The sequence below is a fragment of the Cupressus sempervirens genome, chromosome 2 (assembly GCF_028749045.1).
Source record: "Cupressus sempervirens isolate cs-2001-9-10 chromosome 2, ASM2874904v1, whole genome shotgun sequence".
Lineage (NCBI taxonomy): Eukaryota > Viridiplantae > Streptophyta > Pinopsida > Cupressales > Cupressaceae > Cupressus > Cupressus sempervirens.
The window spans coordinates 197,942,267-197,966,952 of NC_143119.1; the positions used below are offsets into that span (position 1 = coordinate 197,942,267).

The 24,686-nt window shown below is 36.4% G+C and overlaps 1 protein-coding gene across 1 annotated transcript in view; it reads right to left on the reverse strand.

The window, feature by feature from the left end:
- Positions 1 to 13,748: 13,748 nt before the first annotated feature.
- LOC149571761 (zinc finger protein BRUTUS-like) overlaps positions 13,749 to 24,686 on the reverse strand; it is a 59,679-nt gene continuing 48,741 nt past the window's right edge. The window contains exons 7-14 of the mRNA XM_089813167.1: positions 22,921 to 24,186; positions 22,514 to 22,685; positions 22,204 to 22,422; positions 21,961 to 22,098; positions 17,307 to 17,541; positions 17,158 to 17,217; positions 14,521 to 14,592; positions 13,749 to 14,398 (exon numbers count right to left, since the gene is read on the reverse strand). Coding sequence (XP_089669293.1) covers positions 14,297 to 14,398; positions 14,521 to 14,592; positions 17,158 to 17,217; positions 17,307 to 17,541; positions 21,961 to 22,098; positions 22,204 to 22,422; positions 22,514 to 22,685; positions 22,921 to 24,186 — 2,264 coding nt within the window. The 3' untranslated portion in view covers positions 13,749 to 14,296. The remainder of the gene's footprint in view (positions 14,399 to 14,520; positions 14,593 to 17,157; positions 17,218 to 17,306; positions 17,542 to 21,960; positions 22,099 to 22,203; positions 22,423 to 22,513; positions 22,686 to 22,920; positions 24,187 to 24,686) is intronic.

A 24,686-nucleotide genomic window follows, 5' to 3' on the forward strand; every position in this document is an offset into this window, starting at 1 on the left:
GCACAAGATAGATTGTTGATCTACTTCTTCCAATAACTGCACTAAAATCCAATAAACCCTACAAGACATAATACAATAAATTCACTTAACAGATTAGTTACTTGCAGTGAACATAATCATAAGGTGCTACAATCACCAAAATACATCCAAGAAAATGAGGCATAACATATTAGACAAATTTAACTAGTTGAGAATGGATGAAACTACAATAATTTCTATTGAATAAGAGGTAAAAGCATTTACAGAGAATAAATCTGCAAAAGATCAGAGAAAAGAGATCCCCAAAATAACAACAAAACTTGCTTTTATGGGGTGCAGGCATAACCCCATATACAACCTTGAGTTTAAATTCCAATAACAATGGATTTGAGGTTACAAAGTACATAATAAATGAAGAATTAGAAAGAAATCTAATCATGAAGTGCAATCTAATGTTGGAAGTGACAGGAAGAGACCAAAACAAGTGCACCCAGCTGCAAGAGATCAAATCACAAAAAATCTTATCATTTCATGCATTAAAGAGGCATGGAGTGCAATAGTGTCATGTAAAAAAATCCCAAGTGACTCGAGATTTAAGAACAAGCTCTGATAGTGTGTCATTGCTGCATGAAGTTGATTCATGCTATTGGCAAAAAATGCAGGGCAGGATAACAGGATGTGTGATCTGCCCACAACATGCAAGTTTAACCACAGGGGGAAATCTAATTTTCCTGAAATTGAATGATGATCGTCGATGAAGGTCTTCATTCAAAACAGATAGCCCAATGGCGGCAAGAATCTCCCCAATGAAGGAATTAATATGCAATCGTCAATCAAGATTCTCCCTTTGAAACAGATGGCTAAGATGCAACGAGGAAACCCCCAAGATGCGTTGGATCCAACAGTTGTGCAAATTTGGGCTTCAGAGCCTTATGGAGACTCCGCAATATGAATAAGCACTGAAATGGTGACACTTGGCAGCATCTCGCACTCTCATGAGATGAGAAGACCATCTCATGAAAACATGCAAGTTGTTGATGTGTTTTACTGTTTGATAGAACGAACGGCAATCTTTTAATCTTTCAATGAATCTCCACTGTCAATCTGCACGTATGCACATTGGGCTAACTTAAGCATCAAAGATGGGACCCTCTACCATGTGGCAAAATTCCAAATTTCACGGCCTTTTTGAAGCATTGCAACATGAAGAAACTCTGGAATAGAGATGCGTGGTAGCATCTTGCACTTTCATGAAGATGGGCAAATAGCTTGAGAAAACACGAGTTGTTGGATCTCGTAGCCAATTAGCCTGACAAAGAGAAAATTGAGCTAACTCAGTCAAAAAAATAGACTGCAACTTGATAAAGGAACAAACTGAGTCAACTCATTCAAGAATGGATCGAGCTAACATGAAATGTTAGTTGCCAAATTTAACGAGATGACCCACTACAAAGAAAAAAACCCATTGAAGGTCTCTCTGATTGGGTATCCGTGATGGGCTAAATGGAGGCAAAAATAGCCTACATTCTTGGCAACTCAGAGGGAATGCTTGTCTGCTAAGCATAGATTAGTGGCTTTAAGAAATCCATTGGACACGGAGTCACCAAAGAGAATGACACATTGTCCCACCTACAACTTCACAAAAAATGTAACCAACAAAACACAAAAGCTCCAGGGAGCTCCGAAAATGAGAAAACTATGCACGTGCACTTCTTGGAAGACAAGAGACCTACTCTAATATGTACATAAGACCTTAAAGCTCCTCTAGAAGCAAGGTGTAAGGTGAATCCCATTGACTAAAATTGGAAAAAAACCACCATTGGGCCTAGATAGCTAAATAGCATTGGCCTCTTTACAGTTGGTGATAATATATGGGCCACTCCACATAGCATCAAATTTGGAGTACCTACCAGGTTTAGCTCTATGAGCATCCCACTTGAGGACAAGGTCTCCTTCCTTGAAGATTCCAACTTTAGCCTTCTTGTAAAAATTCCTTTTGACCTGTTGTTGATGTGGCTCAAGTGTATGCATAGCTTGTTGTCTCTTTTTTTTCTAGCTCCATTACTTCAGCCAACTTGACTGTTATAGCATCATTTTCAACAATCTCCAATTGATGAGCTAGTTTGAGAGAGGAAAAATCAAGTGAAATAGGAAGCCTTGTTTCCCTTCCATATACTAGAATGAAGGGTGAGTTCTCAATTGCTCTCTTGTGTGTAATTCTATTAGCCCAAAGGGCAGTCCTCAACCTAATATGCCAACACCTTTGCTAATCTTCAATTGCCATTTTCATGATTCTGATGAGGTTCTTGTTGGAAGATTTAGCTAAACCATTCCCTTAGGGATAATAATTTGAGGAAGTGCTCAAATATATTCCATGTTTAACAACCCAAAGAGCATATGTGAGTTCCAACAAAAGACTTAGCATTATTTGATATGATAGTTGAAGGAACACCAAATCTGGTCACTATTCCATCAAGGAACTCAACCACTGAAGCCTTTGTTGCATCTCTCAAAGCTATACTACCTCTGCCCATCTTGTGAGGTACTCTGTGGCTACCATGATCCATTTGCGACTAGAACTAGAGGGTGAGTTTATGGGACCAATGAAATCCAAACCCCACTGAGCAAAAGGTTGATTAGATTGATTAGGATGAAGAGGAAAGGTAACCAATCTTTTTTTTCTTGAGAAGAAGACACATTTCTCACATTTCCTCACCCATTTATAAGAATCATTGAATAAGTTTGGCCAACAATAACCAGCCCTCATCGTCTTCATTGTTGTAATCCTAGCTAAGAAATGACTGCCAACAAGGCCATCATGGAATTCTTTTAATAGCTTGTTGATCTGATCTATATTGATACACCTCAAAAGGACTCCATCAGAATCTTTCTTGAATAGTATTCCATCCACAAAGACATAAGAGATAGACTACAAACAGAATCGTCTTCTCTGAGCTCTATTTAGGCCTTGTGGATATCTTCCTTCTACTAGGAAGGTAGTCATGTTATGCAACCAATCATTCTGATTTTCATTCTCTTCTAGTTGCTCATTATGTATTAAGAGGGCCGCCTCCTTAGGCATCTCAAAATATGAGACCATCTACTCACACAATCCTTTGCCCCTCACAAACTTGGTGATCTTAATTTCAATGCCATATTTCATGACCTTGGTGATCCATCCAGCTCTCTTTTCATTAATATCCTTGTTCAAAAGGAATTCCTTCACACTTGCATGTGGAACCAAGAGTTGGACCCTGTTATGGGATAGCAAATGTCTAAACTTTTGAGAACCCTTACAACAACAAGCACTTGCTTTTCTACATAGCTATATTTGCTCTCATAGTCTTTAAGCCCCTTACTAAAGAAAGCAATGGGCTACTCCAAATTCTCTTTATTTAACTGTGCTAAAATAGCTAATATACTTGATTCTCCTTCAAGAGAATAGAGGATGAAATCCTTATTGAAGTTGGGATCGACAATAGTAGTAGTTGATGCAATTGATTTCTTGATCTCTTCAAAGTTGGTTTTTCCTTGGTTCAAGTAAACATCATATTCTTCTTCAACATGGTTGTAAGAGGCTTCGCCATAGAAGCAAGATCAGGGATGAACCTTCTCACGAAGTTGATCCTACCAAGAAAACTATGCAATCCTTTCTTGTGACTAGGAAGTGGGAGAGATACATTGCTTCCATCATTTCTGGGTCTATCATTAGCCCATCTCTTGACACAATGTGTCCCAAGAGCTTTCCTTGATTAGTGGCGAAAACATATTTTTTTGGATTTAAAGATACACCATACTCTACATTTGATTAACACCCACCTTAGATGATCAATGTGATTTGATGCATGCTTTGAATAGACAATTATATCATCAAGACATATTAGCACCAAATTTTCCAACACACCCTTAAAAACCATCTCTATTGCTTTTTGAAATGTGCATTGGTTAGTTCAAATGGCATTTTGCAATAGGTGTAAATACCCCATTTAGTAGTGAAGGTTGTCTTGTATCGTTCTGGTTCCTGGACTAAAACTTGGTTATAGCTTGAAAAACCTTCTAAGAAAGAAAACCTATTAAAATATAAAATTAAAAAAATAATGAAAAATAATAATGCAATAATTGGTGTTCTTGATTTTTTTGCTAATCATTATTTTCTAGAACACTCATTGGCTTCAATGGTTCTTTCCTTCTTGGCACCTCCTATCACTCACTCTTGTAGCTCAGTGTGATCCTCAAATCTTTGATCACCCCTAATATGTGTTGCATGATCATTTGAGGTGTTTCGATGGAATTTTCTACCTACTATATGATCTCTAGTGATTCAATTGATGATGGTGGAGCCTCAACTTGCCCTCTATGTTCCATTTTTATGGTTCCCTCCAGTGGTCTTCTCTTCGATGCTTTCAGTCAGATGGTGGTATTTTGTGGTGTTACAATTCTGGATGCCTTTCTTCGTTCATTGATGTTGATTCCTCTCTTTTGGTGGCGACAGTTGCTGAGTTACTCTATGTTCTAGCCTTGCTCTCTTTGCACATTCATGTTGATAAAACAATTAATTTTGTTTTTCATTATTTTATCTCTTAACTTTATTTGTATTGATTATCATGTTAATCATTATGCAACACTCCTCCCTATCCTCTCCTTATTTCCCATGGATGGTCAACCTTCCAGTTGGGGGGAGGCATGTCATCCTATTATCTTCCATCCATCACCTTTAATAATTCCATCACACTATCCATTCTTTCCATCATACAATAGCTTTTGTTTTGTCTCTCATCTCTCCTATTTTCAATAAGCTTGTGCATCATTATCATGAACTCTCCCATATGCAACCTTTTGAACCATGATGCTATAAAAAATGAAAAGCAAAGAAAAAAATAGATTATAAAAATTTGAAAGAGATATCCCTATCGAACCAATATAAAAACAAAAAAAACAAAAAAATAACAACTTGTCAAACGGATTTGTTTTTATATATGATTTATCATGGTTCATGGTGGAGACAAAGCCAAAATCGTAAATTCAAAGTGCTTTTATTCAAACCAAAGACCTCCTAATCATAATGATTGTACGAGGACGTGTAATACGCTAAGTTGGGGGGAACGATGAGAGTCATTTGTGATCCATTTTTATGCCATATTTTAATCTATTTCATGTGTCTTCATATTCACTTCCATGTTTTATTATTATTCTAATTCATCATATTATACCATTTTATGTTGCATATGATACGATATATGTAAGTAGTATTTAATATGGTTTTGGGATTTAAATATAGAAAATACATTATTGATTATTTTACTAGTTATAAACCTAAGCCTTTGAAAAATCAAGATTGCAACATACCTATTGCAGAAATGTTATGCTACAAGAACATTTTGCAACTTCCTGTCGCCTGCCAGACTTCTTGTCGCCAAACAAATTCTATACACTTTGTGTTACCCACGGGTTTATTTTCTAGCAAATGAATTTGTGCCATATTATTAGTTTCCATGAGATACTTTTGTTATTTTGTTGTAACTAAATTGATATGTTGTTTATGACTCAATGGAAGAGAATTCACGTCAAAAAAAATCCTATTTTGTTGTAACTATGAGCTAAATAAGCTCCTACATTTTAGGGAAGTTATTTCCAACAAATAGAAAATCCAAATGTGAGCCACAAAAGAATAGAAAAGTGGCATGAAAATAGGGAATAACTTGCAGCCATATTATAATATAAATATGAGCTACATGAGAGGAAAAAGGGGAGAATAATCTTTTATATCACTTCTTTGATACATGGATATTGGAATTTGCATGATCAGACCTGTGTAGAGAAGTTGTAATTTAATCGCTATGCAAACCAGGAGCATGGGCCCACTCCTTGGGAAGCTCGATGATATTTATTTTATGCATTTTTGTTTGGTTTTATTTTATTTTATTAAGATATATTTCATTTATAATTATGTTATTTCAATTACTTTATTCTTATTAGCTCTAATTGTTTTAATAGTTATGTTATTTTAATTTGTTTTGTTTAATTAAGATAGTTATAATTTATTTTAATATATGTATGATTTTAATTAGTACGATTTTATTTAATTAAGATTGTTTAAATTTACTTTAATGATCATGAGATTTAGATTCTTATTAAATATGTATGCTTTGAGCTTGGTTTGGAAATTGATTAATGTTTGATTTTAGTGTTATTAATTTGGTGAGATGTTTTTAATAAATTATTTGCTCTATTTGATGTGTGTGTAGTTCCAGTTCCTAAGAAGTGACAGTTCCTATCTTTGGAATTGTTTTATTTATTGTAGGTTTCCTTTTGTGTGATGTAGTTGCACTCATCCCCCACTTGGCATGCTATCTTTATCCCTTGAGCAAATTGTCACTATACCTTTCATCAGTTTACGACTCCAAATTGACATTTAGATACAAGATACACTAGAACATTTATGATCAATATTAAAACCACAATTTATCCCAACACCTTGGACATAATTTGTTCCATAGAAGGAAGGGGATGATGATCTTTAAGAGAAGCCTTATTAAGGTTCCTAAAATCTTGATGCAGTGAAAGGTAGGAGAATCCCCAAAGGAGATGTCCAAACCCCCAGCAAACAACAACACAATGAAAATACAACAACAAAGCAACAACAATGCAAGATTTGATACCCAATCACAACTCTTTATTCATAGATATAATTGATTACATGCAATATGCCCGGCTATAAGGCCTTATGAGTTAGGGTCAAATACAAACCACAATTACAAAACTAGTCCTGCAAGATCTCGCAAGATCCAGTTACCACATGCCAATTCCAACTAGTCCAGATCCACAACTAGATAAGAATACCAAGAAGAATTCACACTTGTACCCTCAGGTCCACCAAGCAATCCTCTGGTTCCTAAGCCACAACCCTAGCTCTTCAAAATTCACATCTACACTTCATCCCCTTCTCCAAGCTAGATGAATCATGCTACCCTCATACCAAAAAGACTCTACAAGACCCCTTCTTATACCCAACTAAGCCACAAGTCGGCCTTGCTCATTACAAACTAAATTAAATCCCTTACATTAAATATAGGTCGAACCACAAGTTGGCTACAACATTAACTTAAATACCATACATAAATTAAATGCCAAATGTCGGCTCACAGACAACTTGGCACCCACAGAAATCAAGACGAAACCAAGTGCCAACAAAACCAAGCCAAGCACCAGTAAATTCTCAAGCATTGCCAAACTCCAAAGACCATGCCAAGTTCCCAGACCAAGGTCGAATTCCGAGACCATGCCAAGCAACCAAAGACCATGTCGAGTTCCATGACCATGCCGAGCTCCCAAAGCATGCCAAGCTCCTAGAGCATGTCGAGCACCAATCCTTCAACTGAGTATCAATCCAAGAACCATCCAAAGCAACTACTAAGCCTCTTCCCATGAACTCCAAAGTAGCCACTGAGCAAACCCAAAATGCTCTTGCATCAAATCTACACACAACTTAATTTCTCCATTATTCTTTCTAACGGGAACAAGATTGGCTACCCATGAAGAGTGCTTAATAGGAAAAATAATATCGGCTTCTATGAGTTTGGACAACTCTTTTCTTATTAAGGGTTCAATCTTGGGATTTACTAGTCTTTGCTTTTGTCTAACAAGCTTTGCATCATGGTTTAGATCTATGGTGTGTTGAAATAAGCCTGGTTCAAAACCCTTTAAGTCTTCATATGTCCAAGCAATAACATCATTGAATTCTTAACATAATAAAAACTTCTTATTCAGCCTCAGAGCATACCTTGCCCAAGTTAAGAGTCTTTCCATTAGCAATGGAAACATATATGCAGTCATCCCTCCTTGCAGTCAAGTTTGAGCCTTTGTTTTGCTTTATCATCAAAATTAAATATGCCCTCTAAAGTAACTAGACCTTTATGCAACTTGTTGGAATTAAGATTCACAATCTGATCTCCATACTGACTTTGTAGCTTAGACTAATTTTTACCAGAGAACTCTGCTTTATTTTGCAAAAACTTAACAATTTGCAAATCAGAATGAGAGACTTGCCAATTCATGCAATTGTCTGGGACGATAGGCCTTACAACCAATCTGAAATGTTGTTCCTTTACATCAGCAACATGTTCTAATATATCATAGTGAGCACCGATTGCTGCAAGTCTATCAGCATGTTTGTTTTTATTTTGAGGAATACTCTGAATATTGAATGTCTGTAAGCGCTCAAGCATATCAAAAACTCTATGCTTGTATGACTTAAGAAGGTTGTTTTTTGTGACATTTTGATTTTTTATTTGATTCACAATCAACTCGCTATCCCCAAATATTTTCAAGAGTTTTATACCTCTTCTTTGTGCAAGTTGGAGACCTTGAATCAAGGCATCATACTCGGCCACATTATTAGTGTGGTTGAATTGGAATCTATATGAAAAGTAGTATTTCTCCAAACTAGGGGAAACAAGCATTACACCAGCACCTGAACCATTCTTATTCCTCGACCCATCAAAGCACATATTCCACAATCCATTTGTATCTTCTTGTGTTTTTATGAGATTGGAAATAGGGGAAACCTCCTTGAATATATACTAAGTTCCAAGACTTGTCTCTTCAGCTTATTTTATTGGGTCAATTTGAAAAGCATTAACCCATTCATCTAAAAGATAATCAAGAACCTCTATTAAGAGAATGCATTCCTCATCTTCTTCATGTTAGGAATACAAGTCTCTATGTGATTAAGGGCCAATGGTTCTGCCTTTATAGAAGCCTTTGTTCCATATCTAGTTCCAAAGAACATGTAGGACCAATCAAACACAATATAACCACCAATTTGTGCAGTGAATTCCCTAGATAGGCAAATAAAAAAGTGTGGAGGAAGCTCAACAACAAATATGTCTTGTATAATTGTACAACCAGGACATGCATATAATGTGATCTTTACACCTCTTAACACCCCTACTATTGTAATAGAACTACCATCCAATTGAACAACTCCCTTAGACACTGGTTCATATTAATACCAAGAAGATCAGCGACACACTTTGGCATCACCAAGTTGCTAGCTCTAGAGCCTATCATGCACTTGTGAACCAAATTATCTCCCATAATCAAAGAGAGGTAAAAGGGGGAAGGCCTACTCGTCTTACTTGTTTCTTCTTTCCTTAGAGGTTGCACAAAGCTTGTTGCTCCATCCATGGTACTTGGTCCATTTTGCACTTTGACAGTCTTTAATTCTTGTTATAGTAATTCCAACTGAGATGGTATTGAAAGAACGTCCCACATAGGAACATTGATATTGGTTCTCTTCATTTGATCTACAATGTTGAGAGGGGTGTATGTTGACTTGGCTAGAACCTTAGTGACCACAAGGTCTGGTATATGAATGGGAGAACATGTGGTCCTTCAGTCTCCTTGCTATTTGATTTTGTAATAGAGCAACAACATTGTGTTGTACATTTGCACTTGTGGCATGTGGAATAGCCTTCAAATTTGCAGCCTAATTTGATGAAGAAGATGGAGCATCCTCTATAGCTCTCCTTTTGCTCCTAGTGTTATGAGCTATGTCATCATTGCCATCATGATTTAAATGGCAATAATCTTCAGGCTGATGATTCATGAAGGTGCAATCTCCTTGCTATTGAGATTGGAAACCAATAGTGGGTTGATTAGGATCATATTATTGCCCTATTGTTTTCTCTTGTGTAACCAAGGCTTGAGAAGATTCCACTCTATGGCATATGCATTGTTCATATGAAAAGTTACAAGTTGAACAATATTCTTGTTCTTGAGCCAAATTATTTTGAGCAACAACCGTCCTTACTGGATTTGCACTTGCATTTGTAGGGGTTGCATTACCGGTGAGTCTATTTTGGTTGTATGGAGCTTGACCATGATATGGCTTCCTATTGAATGAATTACTTTGATAATTGGGTTGAAAAGCTTGCTACCTTGAGCCTGTTGTCTCTCCAAAGTCACCAATTTGTTGTTCATTTTTTGCATCACTGCATTTTGATCTTGAAATCTTTTATCCATATCAGAATTATGATCCTTAATTTTATCTATATTTGAATTTTGATCATGAAACTTTTTATCCATATTTTGCATCATAAACTACACATGGCCTTAATTTCATCTATCCCATTCAAAGATGTGGAACTTGAAGGAGCAACAAGAGGCTGATTTGTGGTCGTAGTTGGGATGGGGGCCATTGTAGGTTGGTGCGTAGACATATCTAGGAATAGAGGCATTGGAGGCCTCAGAGCTAGTGTTCCCCCTTGGATTAGAGTGTTCTCTGCCTTTATAGCAATTTCATAAGCAGTTGCCAAAGTGTCACCCCCATGGTTTGTAATGTGGCAGCAATTTCACTATTGAAGGCTTTAAGATAATGCAAGAAAGCATTACCAAGAATAGGCTTCACTGCAACAAGGATTCTATCCCATGTTTTTTGGAATCAATAATTGAAGTATGTTATAAACTCATTAGGTGTTCTCTTGATTGTAGTTAGTTGTTCCAAAAGTGATAGATAACCACTCTTATCTTCAAAATGCTTGCACAATCTTTCTCCTAGCTCATCCCAATTATGGATAGAGTTGTGCGATAATCCACCATACCATTGCAAGGCTTTTCCCTTTAATGATGAAGCTAACATTCTAACAACATCATCCTCTGTAATACCATGTATATTACAGATATTCAAAACTTCCTAAATATTTTTCATTGGGGAAATTTAAGTTTCACTAGTAAAATCTGGTAGACTCTTAAGAGCAGATACTGGGATATCATGTCTTTGAGCTAAAATAAGAGGGTTGCCACCGTTAAAGGTAGCAAACACCTAATTTCTACTAAGGACCACATGAAATAGTGATATATTAAAATGAAAAGATGATGCCCTAGGCTGGGATCTATCAACTGGAGGAGTAGAAAGAGATTTAAGTGTATGTGCTACTTCTAAACTCCTAATTGGTGATAGAGAGAGTCTATTTCTTGTTCTTGTAGGATTTGAAAATGAAAGCTCAATAAACTGAAAATTGCCTCTAAAAGATGCCCTTGTTTGAACCTTACGCATGAATTACAACAATTCTAATCTGAAAACCAAGATATAAAGATAGAGTCGCCAAGTGCTTGAATGTGAGCCTTTTGAAGGCTGAAATGCTAAGAGCAACACTATCTTCTCAGCATTAAAGTTGAAGTCCTTATTTTGGTGCCAACAAACCAATATACTTCTAGTAAGCTTAAAAGTAGTCCCACCAGGCGTGTCAAAAACTGTTGATACAAAGCTCCACACCCTTGCTTGAGGTATGACCCTCAAGCAACCTTGTGTAACATGGATACAACCTCCAAGTGTGAGACTTGCACTTTGAGGTTGAATCTCTAGAGAAGACCGACTTCTTCACTATTAGGGTGCACCTAAACTACAACTTGAGAGGAAAAAGGAGGAGAACTGTAATTAAATGTGCATAAAAGGAAAGGGAGGTGATGCACCAGATACATTGTTGCTCTACTTCTTCCAATAACTGCACTAAAATCAAATAGACAATACAAGACATAACACTAATGTATTATTTCAACCTTAACACCATAAACCAAGAAATCAACATAACCATGCAAGGAATACAATAGATCACTTAACAGATTAGTTAATTGAAGTGAACATAATCATAAGGTGATACAATCGCCAAAAGACATCCAAGAAAATAAGGCATAACAGATTGCAAAAATTTAACTCGCTAAGAATGGATAAAACAACAGTAATTTCTATCGAATAAGAGGCAAAAGCATTTACAGAGGATAAATCTGCAAAAGATCAAAGAAAAGAGATCCCAAAATAACAACAAAACTTGCCTTTATGGGATGCAGGCATAACCCATATACAACCTTGAGTTCAAACTCCAACAACAATGGAGTTGAGGTTATAAAGTACATCATGAATGAAGAATCAAAAGAAAAAGAATTGATCATGAAGTGCAATATGATGCTAGAAGTGACAGGAAGAGACCAAAACAAGTGCACCTAGTCGCAAGAGATCAAATCACCGAAAATTTGATTATTTTATGCATTGAAGAGGGATGGTGTGCAATGGTGTCATGCAAACAAAGCCCAAGAAGTCGCTTGGCATTGAAGAACAAGCTCTGATTGTGTGTCATAGCCACACGAAGTTGATTCATGCCACTAGCAAAAAACACAAGGAGGAATAACAGGGCATGTTATCCTCCCGCAACATGCAAGGTTGACCACGGGAGGAAATCTGATTTTTCCGAAATTGAATGATGGCTATCGATGGTGGTCTGCATTTGAAACGGATAGCTCAAAGGCGGTGAGAATCTCCCCAGCGAAGGAATTAAGCCGCAGCCGTTGATCAAGATTCTCCCTTCAAAACAAATGGCTAAGATGTAGCGAGGAAACTCCCAAGATGAGCCGGATCCAACAGCTGTCATGCAATTCCGGGTTTCAGAGCCTCGCGGAGACTCCGCAATATGAACAAATGCCAAAATAGCGACACTTGGCAACATCTCGCACTTTCGTGAGACGAGAAGACCATCTCATGAAAACACGAGGGTTGTAAATGTGCTTTACTGTTTTATGGAACAGACGGCAATCTTTTAATCCTCCAATGAATCTTTGTCATCGATTTGTGCATGTGCACATTGGGCTAACTTAAGCACCGGAGATGGGACCCTCTGCCACATGGCAAAATTCTGGATTTCAGGACCTTGCCGAAACATTGCATCGTGAAAACTCCAGAATGGAGACGTGTGACAACATCTCACACTCATGAAGATGGGCAGATAGCTTGCGAAAACACGAGTTGTCGGATGTAGTAGCCAGTTAGCCCGACCAAGAGCAAACTGAGCTAACTCAGTCAAAAGAACAAACTGTAGCTCGGTAAAAGAACAAACAGAGTCAACTTTAGCGCGATGACCCACTGCAAAACAAAAAAAAACCCATGGAAGGTTTATCTGATCGGATATCTGTAATGGGCTGAATGGAGGTGAAAATAGCCAACAGGAAGGTTACTCTAAGACATCATTGAGTTGAAGAATGTTGCTCAGAAGATGAATCAGCTGGAAGAGGAAATTGCTGACTGGAACATTTGGGCTAATTTTGTTCTGTTTGTTTCTGATGTAACGTGTGATCTCTTGTTGGTGTTATGCTGGCTTTTTGTTGTAGGTGGGTTGGGTCTGCCTCTCCCTGTTGTCAGTGTCTATTTCATGTTTTATGTAATTGCTGTTTAAGGGTTCCGGGTCCCTTCAAAACCTGTTTTTTCCTTTATCAAAAACATAAAATATTTGTTTTCTCAAAATAGAGTATATGAATAATAGATTATTTAGTTCAGTCATGATTTACCAAAAAAACACTCAAAAGGCCACCATTAATCCATTCTTCTTGTGATATTATATTTTTTGACTGCTGTGTGCCTGGTAAAGGTTTTTAAGATACTTTTATCTCCATAGCTTCTTTTAAAATTCTGTATCAGCAGAAATTCAACACAAAATTAGCATTGTATGTCCTTGTCATTAAATATCACACTTACCTTGATGAAATACTAACAGGTGTCTTGTGTAAAAGTAATTTAGATGAGATGGCAGACAGAGAGAGAATTGCTGCAGGCTGAGCATTCAAAGTGGATTTCAATGAACACCACCTTCCAATTAATAACTAGAAGCAAGAGCTAGTTTCACAAATCTTGTTTATTGAATAAGATTGCTGCAGGCTGAACTTTCAGAGTAAATTTCATCAACGCCACCTTCAATGTCAAAATGATTCTACCAAAAAAGATATGCAAAGAAAAATAAATGATATTTTGGAATGTACATTCTCGAGGCCACTGTAAAATGATTACATATGTTACAGGCTTTATTCATGATCTTGCTAGGTATGACGAACCCATTACAACAGAAGATGTATTTTATCATTTGAAGTTGTAACTTCTAAAGATGAAGCTTTTTATGGCATCCAAATTGACTGCCAATTTCACTCAGCCCAACATTCAATCATAAGATGAATATATGCATATCCCATAACGAACTATAACCACTTTAAATACTGAAAGAGCCTTGCTTCCATCCTGAATAACATTGCTTCAGATACTCAATTCCTAATTGCATGTTCTTCAGATTCTTTTCTGCACGACAACAGTAAATAAAGTAGCTCCTACCTTTGTTCTCATTCTGGGCAATGTGTTTGCTTATCCCAATTGTGCTTCATGGTTGTATGCTCATTGCTGTTTTTACACATCCTGCATGATAATGTTGCCAGAGAACTCCCCCAGGCAAAATTACTTAGAGATGCATTCAGACTCCTGTGGAATTTGACTTGACTTCCAATATTAAATCACCCTTGTGTTGTATGAACCACAAGAAATACACTTGTGGTACAACCAGTGAAATGGTGCCAGTCCTTTCTTTTCACAATCATTGCAAAGTATATCCTGCAGTGATTTATGGAAATTATTTTCATGAGATGGCACTAAATACTAAAATAGAATAGATGCATAGATAACTTAATCCCAAAATCAGTTAAACAATGAGAACAATATCATGACGAAGTTACCTGTGTACGCCCTCGGTATTCCTCTGGAAGCTGTTCTGCAGACAATAGAGCATCAAGCATTCCAAAATATACCTACAAGTAAAACTTAACCTATCAGCTGTCTTAGAGTCTAAATATGTATCGAACTTGAAATTGCAACAGCCAAGGCATTATTTAATATCAAAATCACATGAACTCTCCAAAATAACCTGGATTGTTGATGAAGCTACATATGCCAAAAAAATACCACTTTTAAGCAAGGAGAAGATACGGTTTCCACAAAAAACAGTAGATACATCAACATTTGGAACCTTGATAATGAATACCAGAAATGCTTTTTTATTTTACCAGACTCTGACAAGGAGAACTCTTATCACCATACTATAGTGTATGGAATTTACAGTTATATAAATAAGCTCCAATATTGCTCTCATTACAGAGTTGAAGCCAGTTGAAAACAGTATCAGATAAACAAAAAAATCCTACTGAAAATCAGGACTCAATTTACTAAATTCTGGAAAAGCATTCGGAACAAATATTTGGCTTCACCACCTGTATGATAAGTAGTCAAACTTTTTAAAGGAAATATGCCGTCTCAAAATTTCTTAAATTTTGAGGCCAAATAATAATATATATTCCTTTAAGCTGTATCAAACCCCCACATGAATTTTTTCAATTAATGATTCAAACAAGGCCTTACTAAATTGTGCAAAGTAAAAGGATCTGCTAGTTCAGGAGTTGAATAAACAGAGAGATTCTTGCAAAAACATCTCAGCTGAAAAAAAGGAAGCTTGTCTGGATTACCAGTTTTAAAAATAGATTCTATTATCGTATCCAAATTAAATGTCACATCATTGGTAGGTAATGATTTGTATCATTTATTGCTCATGTGACTATTTCAATGTTATTACATTTTACTAGGTTTTACTAGTTTAAAACTTTATAACTCACTTATTTATGCAATCATTTCCCATGTTTTTTATGTTTATAACTATAAACTTCACCTAAAGTTCCGTTTGCAATCCTTATTCTTGGTTTGCACTTCACTCCCAAAGTCCCAAAACTCTATCCAACATTACTGAATGCTCAAATTTCAATTTTTCAATACAACTATTTTCATGTTCTTAATGTTTATTAATGCAAACATCAGTGTGGTAAAGTTATCTCTACAGTTCTTATACTTGCACATCTTTTTAAAACTAATTTTTTAGAACCAATGTACTTTTGAGTGCTATAGGTACAGTCTTGATTTTTATTTTCTTAAATACATTATCTATGTCTAAGCTTGTACTTTCTGACTATCTGGATTTGATTTTTATGGGTGGTCTCTTCGGAACAATTGGGGATTGGATTTATTTTACAGATACCCTTATGTTCTCGGAAACTTCTACCACCTCCACCGAGGATGGGGGACATCCGATGTTGACTATTTGCAGATTCGACTATTATGTTTAATGTTTGATGTTCCAATTCAATGCAATGTTCAAGTATTTACTCTTTTACATCTTTATATCTTATATTGCACTACTTATTTTCATAACTAGCATTTTAAGTACCACATGCACATATATATACTCCCCTCCTGTCCCACGTCACCGTCCCCCCACCGTCCCCAAATTAAGGCCCCTCTATCCCCCCATCCCTGAAATTTGTCCCCCCTATTCCGCCGTTCCCCCGTCCCCCAGGGTGATGTAACTATGATATTTACTCTTTGTATCTAAGTCGACAGCATGGTTACGAATACCGAATATGGGTTCAATTGTCAGCAATTTTTCCTTAGGGCAGTATAGAAAGAGGGCAATTTTCCTTTTTACTGTCCCATAGTTATTAATATACCAACTCTCTCTCTCTCTCTCTCTCTCTCTCTCTCTCTCTCTCTCTCTCTCTGTGGCAGAAAAAGGGTTGAATTACAACTGTCTATTTGTTTCATGTAGTTAACAGAAAAAGGCCTACTTGAAATGATTTTTTAATATTTATGTAATATACTAGTACCTAACCATCACAAGTAAAAAACATAGTTAGCACACACAAAAAAGTAGGTCTCATTATTATTGTAAAATATTAAATGTGTTGTTAAACAAAGATCATGAATGATCTATATATACAAGATACAAGAGAATGTTTCTATAACAAACAAGAGAGGAAATAGAAACATTCTTGTAGAGTAAAAAAGACAGTTTCCATAACGAACAGGAATTTATGGAAACACTACAAACAGAATGACCATTAGAAAAAGATAGATGAGAGAAAATAGAAACTCTCTAATATCATAATACTCATCCCGATCATAACTCAAACACAGCATTAGGATGAAATTGGATTTTGGTTGTCCTAAATTACTAGATATAATGTGGATGCTGTGTTTCAAGCCAATTTGTGTTAATAGTCATTTCAGATGGGTATGACAAACATCAAAACCAACAGTGGTGCAGCTTTATATGGCGTATCTTGTACAACCCGTTTCACTAATATATAATGACTTGATCATTTCCACTAAATCTCAGACTAAAAATCAGTCACGCATCCAGACTCCATGATGCATCCCACAGAAAAACAACCTTAAAGCCCATTTTTGAATTTTACATCAGTCGCCAATTACTAAAAGAGTAAAACTACAAGATATGAAATTACGAAAAATAACCACACAAGATGACTTACAGCCATGTCTCCTAGAGACTTGCTGCATATTGGGCATGTATAGTGACTACAAGTGTAAGCCTGCATTCATTTCAAATCGCATAGTAAATTAGTCCTTGAATCTAGTTTAGTAATTTTATAGCAGGTAGCAAGAAAAAAGGTGAGCATACCTGAAAACAAGCTGAATGCATAAAGTGCCCACAGGGAAGTGCCTTAACAGGAGCACTTGAAGTGAAAAGAAAATCATGACATATAGGGCAATTTGACTCCAGGCCCTTTTCCCGACATCTGTGCACAGCTAGGGTCTTTGACATGCAAGCATTGCAAGTCATGCAATGAAAGAAATCAATCCCAAGTCCTTTCCCCACACGACATAAATTGCAAAATGGGCAATGGTATATTTCCCTGGCATTTACATAAAGGACAAATTATACTCATTAAAACATAGAAATGCAAAAATGCTTTAAAAATTATTCTCCACAAAAATTTATACAACTTTTTTCATCTATTGATACTTTGCTTGAGCATGGTCCTATTATTCCATTTCACTAAACTATGGAAATTTTCTTTTCCACAAAATGGATACAACTACTTTTTGTTTTTTGATAACAAGGTCCCAATAATGTATGAAAGTTAATAGTCTCTTTTTCATTCAGGCACATATGCCTAGGCCTAATGCCTCAAGCAAAAATAAAAGTAGTTTATCTGAACAACATCTAGTCTATATTTATAAATTCAGGGCTTTGACTTCTGAGGAAAAATATCCTCCAAACTCTGTTATTCTCAGTTTAAACTAGTATTTTAAAGTTCAATTCGCAATTCATTCAAAAAGATCTAAGATTTTCTTTATAATTGCAAAAGCTTGGAATTTTCTTGAAGACTTCATATGCACTCTTCAATTTGTATTTTAAATATAAGTAGTTTAAAGTTCTAATGATAAATTTAATTTTGACTATATGCAGACATTTCTCCCACATGTTTAGGGGCCATAAAATCAAACAAGAAACATACTTTGAGGTAGCCTAAAGAATCTCCAAGGTATCCCATGAATGGAGGTTGGCATGAGGCAACAGTTACACTCAAAGAAATTATAGAAATAAAAAATCAATCACTAAGACAAGTGAGATTGCAAATAGTCAAGATGTTGCATTCCAAAAAACCCAGGCAAAAAGTAATTTCAAAATGTGACCTGAGTCAATAAGAATAATCAGTACCAGAGTCCAGTAACACCAAATCATACACTGTATTATAACAAAACTGATGAAATAGGAGAACTGGCAAAGGGAAGTGAAAATCAAACAGGATACAAATTTTGGGTAAGCTAAAGAATCCCCAAGGTATTCAAGGAATAGACATTGGCATGAGGCAGGAGATCCACTCAAAAAATCACAGAAATAAAAGATCAATCACTAACATAAGCAAGAAGACTCTTTGATTTGTATTTTAAAACCAGTAGTCCAATGTCCTTTCAATAAGTTAATTTTAATTACATGCAGACATTTCTCCCAAATGGTTAGGGGCCTTAAAATAAATTTTAAAATCAAACAAGAAACAAATTTTGAGGTAGGCTAAAGAATCTCCAAGGCATCCCATGAATGGAGGTTGACATGAAGCAACAGTTCCACACAAAAAAACATAGAAATAGAAAACCAATCATTAAGACAAGTATGACAAATTGTCAATATGTTCCATTCCACAAAGTCCAGGCAAAAAGTAATTTCACAATGTGACCTGAGTCAATAAGAATAAACGCCACCAGAGTACAATAACACCAAATCGTACAGTGTTATAATAAAAACTGATAAAACAGGAGAACTTGCTAAGGGAAGTGAAAAACAATGTATATTTATTAACTAAAATTCTTCATAGATGACTTGGAGCAGTATAGTCGTCAGTGTCATTTCAATAAATATTGATATCAAGTTAAATATGTGGAGATTATTCACAGAAGTATTGAGCTATGCAGCCACCCATACGCATCACAGTTATAAATTGTTGCTAGAAACAAATTGGTGTATATCATCGCTTTCTCATAGTTAGGTTAGTGAATTTGTTTTGGTGCAAGTATTTTCTTTTGTTTAATTGGGATGTTTAAATGATATAACCCCAGTGCACAGTGATCATCAAGTCATTTTTCATATTTTCTGTTTGATATTCCTTCATTGGATTTTGGTCTGAACTAACATAAGAAACAGCCTATAGTATAAGTGAATAAAAACTCTATTTTCTAGTCACGCTGCAAAAGTAACCACGTGGAAAGAGAATGATCTATGATAAGTTTTTCTTTGATGTATGATTTTAATTTGCATTGACTATACTGGAAGTGGAAGATGAATAGAAGTGCAAATTACAACCCACAAAAGAGGTTTATTAGAAAAGGCATTTAAAATGGAAGCAACAAACATTGTTCAAGAAAAAAAAATTGAGCATTGCCTCTATGCCAATGATCTTTCTTTCAGCTTGGTGAGATCACCATGTTGGAAGGAAATGGTGTCGGCGATCAATAAAGCACCAGCCGGTTTCACAAATCCTCCGTATAAAATGTTGTGAAGAGACAAAGGAATCTTGTAGAGACCTCCCCATCAACCATTTAGAAATTCTTGGATTGATTTTGGTGTTTCTATTGTTTCCAATGAATGGCAAGGTACCAAAAACCATCCATTAATTAATGTTATTCCAGTGTCCTACAAAGGGGCAATGTTAAGGCAATTAATTGTGAAGGGGAAGTGAAAGAAGCACAATTCATTTCCAGAATTCTCGTTGAGTCCATTCAAATGGCGGGTAGTGGTCCAAGTAATCACAGACAATCCAAAACATTGCAAGGGTATAGGTGCTTTGGTTGAGGGCCAATATGAGCATATTTTATGGACATCATACACTATAGACTACCTCAACTTGATGATGCAACAAATTGGCACTAAAATAGTGTGGGTGAACCAAATATGCCAAGAGGGCGAGAAGATCCAAATGTTTGTGACGAACCACCAAATGTTACAATTAATATTCAAAAATTTATTGAAATTGCAGTTGTTGAAGGTAATTCCTAAATTTAATTTATATATTTAATTTTAGTAAAAAAAATTCTCATGCTCATTTATCAAATTGTATATAAATTTGCTTTATATTTTGACATATTGTTAGTTACTTAGGTTGTTGAGACCCAATTTGCATCTCATATATTATTATCATAAGAATTCTCAAGGTGCAAGTGGCATTGAGGCAAATGGTTATTTCCAACCAATGGGGTGTATGGAAGGTTCACATACAAAGAGGGCCCCTAAGGGCAATACATTGGTCTTGGATAACGGTTTGTGTGCTCATGCTCAATATGTATTGGAAATCACTGAGCCTATCATGACCATGCTCTGCTTTGTCGATATAGATGCACCTTGTTTGGGGGGTGTATAAGATGGCACAGATATAATGGTAGAGAGAATAAAAATTGCAATACAAAACATGAGAATGGCCCCATAGAATGTGGAACCTTACACAATAAGGTGGAATCAATCATTCATCATCATTGGATAAAAATGACCACCCCATTTCACCTCCTTGCATATGCCCTATCTTTGAGGTACTATAGCAAGAAAGTACTTTCTATGCCAAGGAGATTAGCACCATATAGAGAAGAAGTTGCTAATGTGTAGTGGACATTTGATAGACTCTTCCCAGGTGAATAAGTGCATAAACAGGTTAGGGCAGAATTTGGATTGTTTGCCTCAATTAGTCATACTCCAACAGCTATCAATGACCAATACGACATGGAAGATGCACATGGTGATACCTCCATCGTCAATCATTTTTGTACCTCCAATCTCTTGCAATCAAAATCCTCTCAAAAGAAAGCTTTTTGTTTTTTTCTCCACCAAGTTTAGTTTTTTTTACCACTTGTATTCTATTACTAATGGTTAAAAAAACTATCCAAGAGGCAAGTTCTTCTACCACTGAACATAATTGGAGTACATATTCCTTCATCCACTCAATAAAGCACAGGTTGGGTTCAAAAACAAGTGAAGACTTGGTTTCTATTTATACCAACTAATGACTTCTGACATTTAAGAATCCAAACTACAAGGATGGGGCAGTGAAGCTTCAGGATGTACCCTAAATGCACCAACTTGGGCAACTATTGAGGATCTTACTAGATTTGCTATGGCTTATGATGATGATGATGATGATAACATCACGACACATGGTGCATCTAGTGCAAGTGGAACTGCTTTGGATTCAAATAATCCTTAACTTACAGGAGCTGAAGAAGATGAATTTTTTGATAAGCCTTATGATTCTGATTGATGAATCAAGAGCTACATTCTATAGTTGTAATGATTTTCATTGGAATCGTGAACATAGACATATATAATATAGCTTATTTGAGTATTTGTGAACTATCAATTGGTTTTTTGCATCTTTGGCATTTGGCATTAATCAATGATGAAATATCATACTATCAAATAATTTAATTTTATATATTTCTTGCATTTTTATTTTCTTTTGTGTGTGTGTGTAATGTGCCCAAATCCAAAAAAAAAATTCACATATCCACGTACCAAGCTCTTGTACCTGCACCTGCATCCGGATTCAAACTGATAACTTAGAATATTACCATCCTTCCAATCTAAAGAAAGGTAGCAATAATTCTAACGTAGAAAAGCTAAATGATGCACACAAACTGCACTGCTATATGCTTAAAAACAAATTCAAAGCTCCTAGACAACAATGAAAAGTTCTACTAATGCCATATTGTGTCATAGGACCATATTCCCCAATGCACCACAAAAGGCAGTTATGATCAAATCTAGATAGACAGAAAATAAGCATCACCTTTCATCATCGAAGAACTTGCAAATGTTGCAGAAGTGCTTTGCCATAGAGAATCCTTCACAGGTAGGTGTCATACAACTTGATGCAATTGGTTGGATTTGTAAGCATTTCATGCACATCATCTCTGTTGTTGCTCGCCTGCAAAAAAAAAACCATAAGGAATGAAGCTAAAGAAAACAAGAGACTCACTTATAAACAAAACAAGCTATATAACATTCAAATACAAGCCACTGAAACACTAACCTGTCCATTGAATGGTCACTGACTTTGTCATGACAGAACCTACATGTAAAAAGTTGGTTACAACAAGCAGCCCGCAACTTGCAGTTCCGTTTGTAATGCTCACATCCAAAGACTTGCTGATCTGGATCTCGGTAAGATGGACAACGGCCAAGAATATCTTCATCACCAGAGTGGCCTGCTCCTGATTGGGGCAACTTCTGCTGGGCAGCTATCCACCGACTAAATGCATCCTCATAAAAGCGAAAACACATACAATAAGTTACATACTGCAGACCAAGAAAACAGAGTGAGGAAAGCAAGCAAAACCAACCTGGTCATGAGGTTCTGAATAAGATATGCTTTTTGCCGTGGATCCAGGGAAGCATCACTTGACACCTTCCTAATTGCAGATTCAAGCTCATTCTGATTCATTCTAAAGATGTCCTTCCACCCAGGCTTGAACTTCTGTGTTCCTTGTTCAAAACATTCATGGATAATTTGCCCTATATCCATATGATGCATTAAAATTTAAATAAGTGACAAATTACAATATTATAAATTGAAGCTTATATTTATAAGTATCATTAATTGACTAAGCATAATGAACTTTATATAGCTAATTCTTAAAATGATGAATTTTCTCTAAGAATTACTTCTGTTTTATTTAATGTCCAAAAGTTAGATTAGATGTGACACTCTAGATAAGTTACAAACTGCATTATGCAATGAATCAGATACCTGAGAATGGTTGAGGTTGTTCCTCTATGGAAAGCATTTCCTGAGAAGATGGCGAATCTTTCCACCAAGCACTAAGCCATTCATCAAACATTGTATTTTTTGTTGCCTGCCGCCATGTATCCATCATCGTGTTTTGCTCTTCTTGAGTGAGAACGCTCGTCACCCATGGAAGCATTGCCTGCAGCACTTCTGCACCAGTAGTCCCTATTATGCGTCCTACAATCTTGTCCTGTTCCTCTACAGTAAAATGACTGTCAAACAATGGCCACAATTCCAACTCTTCTCGGAACACATGTTGATCCAATGCAACTCGTATTGATTTGCACATGCGTTGAAGCTTTGCAGCCAGATCTTGATGCTTCTGTATCCAATCCTCCGGTTGACAGTCATGCAAACACATCTCCTTTCCACCAACATTTGAAAGATTTTCATTCCCAGTCAAATTATCATGCAACTGTGAGAGCTCTTTGAGGACGCAAGAAATATCATCAAATAGTTGCTCCTCTTGCTTGTGGTCAATAGTGTATGAATGGCTAACATTATGAAGAGCCTCTTTGGCCTCTAAGGCTGGAAAGACAATCTCATCTTCTGCATTACTATGAGCACGATAGAGCCCCCACAGCAGACGGAAGCGTCCATTAAAGTGTCGAAGAAATGCCTCATCACAATCTGTAAGCCTTGCTGACTCAACATCCAAATATTCAAGATCTTTACGAATGGCCTTGTGAAACTGAAATATATGATCAATCGGTTTTGGTGCTTGACCTATATCATATGAGCCAATATCAGTTCCAAAACCAAACAAACTAGAACTTAGGGAGGGAGAAGCTGGAGAATTGAAGGAAAGAGCACGTAAGTTTCTTCCAGAAGAGATTGTTCCTACTCCTAGGTTGTTACTAGTCACTCCCAGCCCAGGAACACAGCAAGGTTGCCTTGCATGTGAGGTTACTGATAAACAAGTAGCACCTTCCAATGTGCTTTGATCAGAAATATCATTATCTCTCTCTGTTCTTCCATGATGAGGTCGTTTGAGTGGCCTTTCAGAAATCTCAGTGGGGCAATCACCTCTATTATCTGACACAATGCAACAAATACCACAGTTTTCGTCTGTGCCTAATCCCATTTCACTAATCCTTTTAACATGGCAATCACTTGAACAATTTGATGAAATACACTGGAATCTCCCAGATCTAGACATATTCTGCGGGCGCCCTTTACATGCCCAACCGGACAGCAATGTGACTAGGGCCATATCAGAAGCAGGAGCTGCATCATCAAACATCATCAAGAAGAAACACCCTTCAGATACAGCAATAAACTGATATTTGTTAATAAATTAATATAGAGAAAACAGTCAGAGAGACATGTCATTATATCCATCTCTGGACCAACTTAACATCCATGGTTACCACATATACGGAGAGAGAAAAGCTCATCGTCTGAAGAAATTCATATATTTATATCTAGTTTCCTGTTGATTAGTGTCTGATTGTTTAGCATGACACTGCGTACTAGATTACTGTTAGTCAATGGTACTAACATAAAATTTAGAATTCCAGCCATGATATTACATAAAATTGCTATTACACACTTCTTCCACCTAAGAAATGGAATTCTGCACTCATATATAGGTTGCTGACTGAAGCACGATAGTTTAGCATGATTTAACAGCAATCAAATAATAGTAAAAAAAATCCATCCACTGTATTTATCACACAAAACTGCCATTACACCCTACGCCTGCCATATATAACGACATTTTGGGG